Source organism: Acomys minous (assembly GCF_964271855.1).
Source record: "Acomys minous genome assembly, chromosome: 17".
In the NCBI taxonomy this organism is placed as follows: Eukaryota; Metazoa; Chordata; class Mammalia; order Rodentia; family Muridae; genus Acomys; species Acomys minous.
Window position 1 is genome coordinate 33653368 of NC_140500.1, and position 11221 is coordinate 33664588.

Genomic DNA, 11221 nt, shown 5'->3' on the forward strand with positions numbered 1-11221 from the left:
ACCATATTTGTATGCAAAAATGAATCCATTATTCCAGCTATCTATTCCTGTGTCCTACGTCCTTTCTGTTCAGTTTTGTAGAAATGTTTATCTTTTTAATGAATTTTATGCAGAGTGTTACTTATGTAAGCAAATATTTATTTTTGTTATCTTTCTTATTTAGTTTTCATAGAGAACTTGCTGAGCCAGCATTTGACCATTTTTTGGCAATTGATCTTTAGTTATAGAGGGAGTGAAGGCTTGGGTTTGGTGAGTCTTTCATTTCCAGCAGAGCACACGCTAAGTTTTGCTGTGTATTTCAGATATGGTCTAGTTGAAAGCTTAGAACATGACTTGTCTCTAGTGTTCTGCAGCTCAGGGTTTCAAATAAACTATAAACAAGGGCAGTGCAGACAACTAAAGCACTTACTACAGAAAATAAAAAAGTTAACCAAAGTATTTTATTGATACATTCTTAGACAATACCACAGAACTGGAAGAGAATGGAAAGGGATTTTTTTTCAGCAAAGGATTTTTGTCCACTAAATTGACACATAAGCAGCAAGATTAACGAAAGTACTTATTACAAACAGTAAAAAACACACATGCTTCTTTTTTAAAGTCCTTATCACATTGGTCAGTCATAGGGGGCATGAACAAAACCTCAAGACATGAAAAATCCATATTCTTTCCTTCAAATAGCTTAATAATCATTAAAATTATTGCAAAATATTCATATACCCTAAGTAAAATAATAAAAGAGAACACAAATACAAATATTAAACATAAAGTATTAACATGTACTGTAAAATACATTACTGGCATGCATTCCAAAGATCAAGACCTCTATTCCATTTAGCCAATGCTTTTCTTCCACATGACATCACCTACCATGTACCAAAGGATAGGTGGGGCATATCTTCCCAGCACAGTTTTTGGTCTTTAAATATCATTTTGTGTGTGTGTTTAAAAAAAAAACATGATTTTCCGTGGTACTATAATCATAACCGTACAACCACTTACAGATGTGCATGGGGGTTTGTGTTCTCTTATGTCTGCCAAGATTTTTTTTAATTCCTTGTTTTAATTTTTCCCACAGATTCCACCATCTGAGAGGATAAGGTTCTATGAAAACAGGGCATCCAAAAAACAAACAGTGAACTGAGGTACAACATTGAGTAGTGGCAAAGTGCAAATGTCCTCACAAACTGTACAGAAAATTTCAAAACCTTGCAGCCTCGAAGTACATACGTAGAAAGACAAGTCAGCCCCCCCCCCCAAAAAAAACAGTCCAGAGGCTCTCAGCGGTTCATCCAAAAGAGCCGCGTGGGACTTGAGTCTCAACTCTCCCCTTGCTTAGGGAGTCCAGAATTGCAGCCAGATGGCAGTGCTGATGCCAATGACTTGTTAAGCCAAGATAAAGTAAAGGTGTCTCATAAAGCAGCTGTTTAGGATGTGTGGATCCTCTAACGTTGGTCTCCCAGCTGGAGAAGCTCCTCCAGAGACAGGAAGCGGGCAGGACCAAAAGAGTCCTATGCCAGGTTGGGTGACGGAATAACTGACGGCCTTCCTTCTCTGTGGTTCCATGGGATGGAACAGGTTAGATAACCAGGTTATTATAACTGACATACTTCTTTTTTGCAGCAGGGCCTGGAGAGAAATAGAGGGGAAAAAGTTAATTGTGGCAATGACCCTGCATTCAACGGTAGAGCTTGGATGGCTTTTTTGGTACCAAGTCAAGATAGGAGACATCTCTGAGGAATACACACATCCTTCAGCATTTTGCACTTATCTGTAAGTGTTTTCTCCCACTAAGATCGATCTGCCAGTGATACACACTCACCTGGATTCATTTCTTTGCCATGTCTCCAACCTCCCTCTTCTTGGTCGCCATACTTTTTTATTAGCCTAACCTAAACCTTGAGGGTCACTGGGTACTACAGAGATTTTCATCATGTGATCATCTGAATATTTTCATTAACAATCCCTACTGCTGGGAGGGGACTGTTGTGGGCCACTGGGATTCACTTAGGTTGGCTAGCGGAGTGCATCCACCGGTCAGCTTTCATAACATCTCTTTTTCCAGTCCCATCAGCCATGTGTAAATCATAATCTTCATGATAATTTCCATTTAGGTTAAAAGCACACCTGGAAACTTTTAGATGTCTGAGCAGTCACACTCTATGTTTGTTTTCCTCAGATGCAGAACAGCTTATGTTTCATTCAAAGACCTGGGATTCTTGCCTTTACTAAAGAATCCAGTAAATACACATCCATTGGTTCTCCCAAGGCAGGCACGGGGCTACACACTGGGCCAAAAGGCAGTGCTTGTGATACCTCTGGAAACTCCGAGGTATCAGGCTGTACCTAGGATCTGGTTCTCTCCTGTATATAACACCATGTCTGTGAAATAATGGGCTCTGGCTGATTCCGTCTTAATTATGTTGCAGCAAGTTCTATTACACATAGATGCTTTGTCACATACAGTTGATTGTGGCTTATTTCTTTATTTTTCCTGATAGAGCTGTTCCTAGAGCACAGTGAAGTAGCAAGAATCTTTCCAGAACTCTTAAGCAGGAACTTGTGTGAATTTAGAGGCCCTGGCAGCTGCATTAGTGCGCTAAGAGCTTGCAACAGACCTTTGGATAGTCTTTCTGCTATATTCTAAATGCATCCACAAGTATCATTTTTCAAGATACTTCTCATAGCCTAAAAAGTTGAATCTCATTCTATGGAGGGATTCAAATACACCTTCTGATCATTTCTGATTGGAAGACTCATTTCTCTGTTACAGCATATTGTGTTCCATAGAAAAAAATAAAAGAAAATAGAATTGTATTAAAGTGAGAGACTCCTGAAAACTGTAATCAGGATGCATTGCCGTTTAATGAGCATGCGGACTTAGCCTCAGAGGACCCCAAGTCCCCCAAGAACATTCCTATGGCTCTTCCAGTGTCTATTGCCTTCAACAACTTTCTTGTTTGGAGTATAAAGAAGAAAAATAACTTTCTTTACAGTTTCATTCTTTTCTTTTTTCTGAGACAGAGTCTCTTTTATTCTAGGCTGCCCCTAAACTCTCTATGTGGCCACGTATGACCTTGGAATTCTGATGTTCTTGCCTGCACCTCCCAAGTGCTGAGGTTACAAGTATGTAGGACCACATCCTTTAATGCCAGACTGAGAATCGAACCCAGGACTTGGAGCATGCCAAGGAAACACTCTATCAGTTGATCTGCATCCCCAGCTCTCAATGAGGAAACTTTCTAAAGATGCTTCCAGACTCCAAGCCTTATTTACAGTGTCATGGCCAGTCAACCTCAGCTGATACGGATGAGTCATTGTCACAGTGTGTCTTGTCAAATGCCAAGGAGCTTATTATCCTCTGGACTAAAGGGAAAGAAAGCAAACAAACCCCCCCAGAAGCCTGAGCTGACCTAAATATCTGAGACACCTCTATTGTGTGGTTAATTAAGACCAGATTCTGTGTAAGCAGAATTGTCTAGTGGAAAAAGAATAATTAAATTTCCCCAAATAGGTTACTATATAATACAAGTCAGTAAAGAATTTTTACTGAAAGGATAGTAGCTTAGAAAAATGCCGCTCCTGTGCTATAGAGAACACTTACTTGGATTAAGTTAAAATCAAAATATAGATATTTAGGACACAGAGATAATTCAGCTGGTAAAGATAATTGCCACCAAACCACGAAGCCTCCCAGAATCTAAGTCCAATGCACATGATGAGAGAAGAAAACCAACTCTGAAAAAGTTGTTCTGTGACCTCAACCCACGTACCATGGGTGCCTCAGGCCCATAAATAAACATACACACAAATAGATAAATACAAAAAATAAACCATAATTGGAAATTAGGTCTAGGAACATAATTAAGTGGATAGAGTATTTGCTTAGTATGGACAAAGCCCTGAGCTCCACGCCAAAAGCTGCATGCCTCATTGTGACGCATAGTAGGCAGAGACAGAAGTGTTGGGGGTTCAAGTTAATCCTCAGCTTCCCAGCAAGTTTGAGGCGAGCCTAGGCTAGGTGAGACCCTTAGTTAGCAACAGCAAATGAAAACCATCACAACTAAACAGCGGAACAAAAGAAAATTAGGAGATTATGTTTTGCAGAACATGGTAGAACTCACTGAAGCTTTGCACGAATTATCTTGTACTTTCAAAACGATAGAGACATGATTTGCATTCCCCATTATAGATGGGAGGGATATAGGGCTTAGCAGGGCCAGTATTCCACTGCCATGCTATATGACAACAGAGTCTCTTTTTTTCTTCTTCATATGGTGGGCAGACCCTGCTGCTGTGGATTCACCTGCCTGGGTTCTGATTTTGCTCTTTCACTTACGTGAGATGAGCATAGCCTTCCACCATAAGGCTGAACATTTGTAGAGGCTTTATAAAATGAGGGCAGTAATTTAGACCCTGTGGACTGTTGATAGCATAGATGTCAGAATTATCCCAGCCTCTCACTGGGGAATAAAACATATAAATGTATTTTTAGGTTACAAACTTCTCTACAAAGGATAAGCCTCGATATATGCTTTCTTTGCAGAATTACTTTGGAGCATTGCAGCAAGGTTATAATGAAGTTTATGCAGCCCCTAGAATGGCAATTTCTGTTCTTTATCACAGCAAAGTCCAGTGTATTATAGTGTTTATTTTTAAACTGCTCTGGCCTTATGAGTAAATAAAAGAAGTGCCTGCAGGGCTGATAATTCTATTTATGTGAATAGCAATGTAGTTTATGGTCCAGGAAAGAGAATTGCCTAGCTCAAAATAGTTGTCCAGAAAAATAGTTGCTAAAGAGATATGCTTTTTATTTTTGAAAAGCTTAGAACTTTCTTTCTCTTAGAAGCTAGAGGTTTTTTTTGTTTGTTTGTTTTTAAGAATGGAAATAGAATGAAAAAAAATTTAAAGGTATCTATCTATCACCTATCTATCATCTAGTTATTTTATGTGTGTGAGTGTTTTGCCTGCGTGTATGTATATGTACCACCCACATGCATTCCTGGTGCCTAGAGGTCAGAAAAAGATACCAGATCCCCTGGAACTGGAGTTATGAATGATCATGAGGTATGATGTAGGTGCTGCTGGCTGAGTCGGGGTCCTGCACAAGAAGAGCAAGGGGCTCTTTACCATGGAACAATCTGTCCAGCTCTAGAAAGAGCAAGAGTATATTGTATTCTTCCCATCTGATTTCTCTATCAGTTGTTCTCAAAGCCAGGTATTTCAAAGAACCGAAGCCCTCAGTGAGAAAGCCTTAAGGATGCTGACTTCTTAAATCACTGTTATTACACATTATTTTCTTTTTAGGAAAGATGAGACATCCAGCTCATTCTTCTCATTTGGCATTAACCTCACAGTGTTGCTAATTTGAATATTAACTTAAGTTTAATTTTAGTATACTTTTCTCCAGGTCTTGCTTTTTAATTGCACTAATTTGTGGGGGGAGGGGGAGGGGAAAGCCTGAGCCATGGCATACTGGTGGAGGTCAGAAGACAGCAAGGGGGAGTTGGCTATCTCCTTGTACCATGTGGGATCCACGGATGGAACACAAATGTTCATGCTTGGCACCAAGCACCTTTATTTACCCCTGAGATGACTCACTGCTCATTCTCCAAACTTTTGTCTCATAAAACTTTTATTTATTGTAAACTTGATTAAAGAAACTATTAAAAATGTAAAAAACAAAATGCCGAGAAGAAAAGGAATCTTATCTTTAAAAAAGCACCGAGAAAACTGAATAAGTGAGGATGAAGCAAGAGTTTTCCCTTTAGCCCATTTTTTAAGTTCCCTAATTTTATAAGTAACAAATTATATGTTTTAATAGATAAATGTCATGTGTTTTCAGTTTGTAAAAATATGTTTGTGTATATCGAATATATAGAAGTGTACATATGAATATTGCAAGCATTTAAAAGGAAAAAGTATCGTATCACATCCCTAAATATAACACACATAAAGGCAATGGCATCCTATCCACAGTAAGGAGATGAACATCTAGTTACACTCTTCTCACCCCTACTAGCCAATCCTCCGTTTCCCTCACCTACCATACCTGCTGGCCTCAGGTGTAGTTACCAATAAACTATAGACAGTATTACCTCATGTGTTTTAAAGACACAGAATGGCATTACTCTGTGCATATTCAATTACTACCTTAATTTTTATAAAAAAAGTGGTGGCTATGTGCATATGTGAGTAAAATCCCCATAGAGGCCAGAAGAGGGCATCATTTAACCCTAGAGCTAAAGTTCAAGCAGTTGTGATCTGTCCTTGTGATGCTGGGAACTGAACTCAGATCCTCTGCAAAAGGAGTGCATGCTCTTAACCACTGAGTCACCTCCCATTCCTCACACCTGGTTTTCATATGCTTTTTAGATATTTGAATTCATTTTGCAATTGTATGTGCTGGATAGAATCATTTCTGTAGCTTTGTTTTTTCTATCCATGAAATCTATTTTCTGATTTTAAAAAGCCAATGAGACCAAAGCAAACAGCTTATTAAGTACAACATCATTTTTTAAAAAAAATCATGCTAAAGTATAAGCCAAGAAAATTTTTATGCATTTGTCTAAAATTAAAGAAAAACACACTGATAACTTCTAATTTTAATTATGCAAATAAGTCATTCAAAAACAATCTAATTTTTAGAAAACAGATTAAAATACAATAAGATAATTTTTGATGAAAAAATACAAAAAGCGAAAAAATTTACAACTTTACAGAAACAAAGGTTTAGACAATTGGATAGCATTTTGTCCTTATGGAATGGCAAGATAAATTGAATTAATATCAAATATTGGTATAAGAATAAATAAAGAAGAATCTCTTAGCACGGTGATACCGGTGTAAATTAGCACAATGTTCTGGAAGAGTCATAGTTTTAGAATAACTCTTGAACAAACTGCCAGACCCTGACAAAGGCTTTACACTGACACTCCAGGCCCTTATTAGTCACTGCACTCTGCTGAGGTTAGACTGATCTCTTTAATCTGCTGCAGAAATCCAGCACATGGGAAATAGTGCACCAATATGTGTGCCACTGGTTCAGGAATTTCCCTTGTAGACACACACGAGAGTTTCCCACATAAATAAAGAGGTCTGTGTAAGGCCTTTCAGAGCTTTAACATAATAATTAATCCCATGTACACTATCAAGCAGCATAGTGGAATGGGTATAAAATGGAATGAATCAGCAGGCTGAACTGGAAAAGGCTTGCTTCAACTAGGAGGTGTAGCGCATTGGGCTGTTATCACAACAGGCAGATTTCCCCATTTTTAAAAGAGAAGCCAGATTTCTGCATTTTATGTAAAAGTTAATTTTTCACTTAACCATCCAACAAAAACCATGTACCAAGTATGATGTGTGTTCAGCTCTAGTTTAGGCATTAGAAATAAATCAGTTTTCAGCGTGTTGATAATCATAATAATACATCATTTAATGGCACAAAGTTATGCAGACGATGTCTTCAACCAGTAACTCTCATTCCAGATCTGAGGAAATACCAACAGCTTCCTGTATATCATTCAGTAAGAAGTAATCCATTGTGAAATGATTTCCCATACATTTTTTCTAATTGATTGGATTAGTACATTATTCATACCAAAAGATGCAAATCTGAACACGAATGCAGAACATGATGAGTGAAAGATGAGCCATTCACAGTTATGGCAATCCAATTATGAAAAGGAAAAAAAAAAACCCTTGAGACACCATACATCTCCCCAGCTCCCTCTGCAGCTCTTTGCAATAATCTTTCTGAAGAATTGTGAACTAGTGTTCGTAGGTTGACTAGCTGGCCTCCTCTCCTTTAGAAATTGTATTTGTGTACTGCCTTGCCTTGTCCTTCTCCCTGTCCCTGTCCATCCCTCTCTCCCTCCTTCCTTCCCTCCCTCCCGCCCTCCATCCCTCCTTCCTTCCTCCTCTCTGACTCTCTCTCTCTCTCTCTCTCTCTCCCCCTACCCCGACCCCGTGTGTGTGTGTGTGTGTGTGTGTGTGTGTGTGTGTGTGTGTGTGTGTGTGTGTAGATGTCATAACCTACTTGTGGACACTACATGCAGGAGACAGCCCTCTCCTTCAACCAAGGCTCAAAGCCCAGTGTTGAGTCTTGGCAGTAAATGCTTTTACTCACTGAGACATCTTGCTGGCCCCTGCTGGACTTCTTGACACAGGGAGCTTGACAAGGTGAGAATATAATTGACCAGGAGAAGCACAATACAGTCCCAATCACCATTAATTTTAATCCAGTTGCAAAAACTCTAAAATCTGGTTGTCCGTCTATCTATCCAATTACCCAAGAAATTAGTATTTGACAAGTATTGAATGCCATTTCTCATAGATGCTGACTATAGAAAATAGTCTAGGACCTGCAATCTGTTGACTCACTTCTCATTTGTTGTGTATTCAGGTAAGGGTTGACTCCTGTCACCAGGAGGCACTTTTGGTTGTCTGTCTAATGGTGTAGCAAAGTTGTATGTGTCACAGACCAGTTTCATGGTATACAGCAGGTCAGTGAAGCAACTTTTGGCACCAGTTCACTATGTTTTTTGGACAGCAATAGGATGAATAATGGGAAAACAAGAGAATGAACAAATCTGGGCCCACGGGGACCAGCAGAGACTGATGCACCAAACAAAGACCATACATGGAGAGGACCTATGGCCCCCACTCACATGTGGTCTATAGGCAGCTTGGTCTCCATATGGGTCCTCTATTAAAGTGAATAGGGGCTATCCCTGCCATGGACTCTGTTGCCCACTCTTTGATCACTTCCCCCTGGTGGGCGCCTTATCAGGGCACAGAGGAAGATGATACAGGTACTCCTGATGAGACTTGGTAGGCTGGGGTCACTTGGTAGGGGAGAAGGGTCCCCCCCTCTGAGGACTAGGGGAGGGGAAGAGGGGGAAGAGGGAGGAAAGGTGAGACAGGGAGGAGATGAGGGAGGGGGCTACAATTGGCATATAAAGTGAATAATTATTTTGGAGACAGCATGTGAAGACCAGCTGATATCTTTGATGAGGAAGAAATGCCTTGAACCCAGGAGGGCTTCCTAGAGAAAGGACTATCTGAGCTCACAAGAAGAGAAGGGAAAGTGAAAGGAATCAGGTCAGGGCGTGGTGAATTTGGGCTCAGGAAGAAGGTAGGGTCAGGTAAATTACTTCCATAGCTGTATTTATTGCCCTACTACATCTCAGAAACTAGGAATGACAGCACATCAAAACCCCTCTGGTTTTGTTGTTATTCATTTCTTTTTACTTCTTCATGGAAGGATTCCTCAAAAGCTTCCAGTGTGAAGTTTCACTCAGTGGCCACAAGGGGATCTTGTACAATGTCCAAATAGAGTGTCGCATGGGTAACTTTCCTCCTTGCAAGGTTCTCTTATTTTTCTCTTTAGTAAGCCATCTGCCATGCTCTCATGGGTCTAGTTGAGTTTCAAGTTACAGCTACAGTACGGCCAACTACGTTAGAGACCCTGTACACTCTCAGGATTTACCTCCCAATTCTTCCACATAGTTAACACAACTAAAGTTAAACCCCAACTTCTCATGAGTGTCTCCACATCCAAACTGTGTGAATTTTTCATACTTCTGAATTGTGCAAAGCATGTTGTGGGCCTCTGTTCTCCATGAGTTCTACAAAGATCTTACAGGGGGGCAGCCTTGTATTTTCTTTGGTATTGCTGTATTCAAAGAAAACTTTGAATAGTGCTGTTCAGATTTCATTTGTAACTTTTAAAAAAGATTCTTTTATTTTATTTTTTTGTGTGGGGGTGTTTGCCTATATGTGTATTTGTGCACCACACGCACTAAATGTAGAATAACGTGTCAGGTCCCTTATCTTAAGCTGTAGATGCTTGTAGGCTGCTCATGTGGGCTCTAGGAACCAACCCTGTCTCTTTGCCTAGAGCAGCAAGTGTTCTTAACTGCTGAGCCCTGTGCCTGGCTTCGCATTTGTAACTCTGAAACCACAACACTCTTTGCTACTCTGAGCATTTAAGCAGGGTCACAGCAACCTGGCTAAAAGTGAGAAATCAATTTTCAATCCTACCATGAAAAGGGTAAATGGAGATTTTAGTGCTTCCTTAAAGAAACCCAATTTGTACTTAAGATGTAAAGCATCAAGCAGATGTTTACAGGTTCTTAGAAAATGCTTCTGAAGCCAGCAGATAGTTTCTTTCGTAAAATACCATGAAGATCGGCTAAGTTACAACTTGGGTACTTTGAGATATATATTGGGAAAAGGTGCACTAAATTACTACATCAAATAAATTCCTTTTTTTTTTCTTATAATGCTCTTGGCCTGGATATTGAAAAGCTTTTGTGCTTTTTTTGCAATTCAATATTTTGTAGATGCAAATGTTCGGGAATGCGTTATGGATACCACCAGACAATACATCAAAGACTGAGGCTGTGCTCCAAAGCCAGTCAGAAAGCTGATGACACAAATAAAAGAACCCTGGTGAGATGGCTGCAGAAGCGTACTTGCTGTTGCTACATGACAGCTGCTGCTCAACACTGAGTCTTGGCATTTGAAGCTAGGAGATTGGTAGTCACTCAGTCCTCTACAAGTTTATCCAGCTTTTACCCAGAGCTTCATTATGAAGTAACAACACAAAGGTAGATAAAAACCATCTTAACCCAGGAGCAACTTGTGCCTCATTGTAATTCAGTGACTATTTATTGAGTACCATTTTGTGTCAGATATAGCTTTAGGCACAGGACTCAAATTATGGTACACAAAGCACAAATCCAAAATATATATCCTACTAAGGAAGACAAATCATTCAACAACAAACACAACAAAACAGAACCAGTAGTAGGTGGAGATAATTCCCTTACATAGTAGTTATATTCTGTACAGTTGTTGCTGTTGCTTAGCATACACTGATCCATTAATTTTAAGAAAAATATGAGTAGTACAGTACATATATGATATGTAACACATATACCATGTGTGTATATATAATTCCCTTTTATACTAGTTATATTAAGTTAGTTAAGTAGCAACAGTGTGTATATATATGTATATACAATATATGGTATATATGTATGTATAGTATATAGTATATATAATTTAAACTATATATATAATTCCCTCTCATCATAGTTATATTTTGTAAAGTTGTCACCATCCCTTAACATTCCCTAGTTCATTAATCTTAGAGGAAAACAATGAGGTTACATATACATATATTACCTAACATTGAACTGAGTGCCAACTAGTA

At 39.2% G+C, this 11221-nt stretch overlaps 1 protein-coding gene across 3 annotated transcripts in view; it reads right to left on the bottom strand.

The window, feature by feature from the left end:
• Positions 1-416: 416 nt before the first annotated feature.
• GRM7 (glutamate metabotropic receptor 7) overlaps positions 417-11221 on the bottom strand; it is an 861915-nt gene continuing 851110 nt past the window's right edge. For all 3 annotated transcript variants that reach the window (XM_084765938.1, XM_084765937.1, XM_084765940.1), the window contains one exon: positions 417-1629. In XM_084765938.1, the coding sequence (XP_084622064.1) occupies positions 1580-1629 (50 nt within the window). In that variant the 3' untranslated portion in view covers positions 417-1579. The remainder of the gene's footprint in view (positions 1630-11221) is intronic.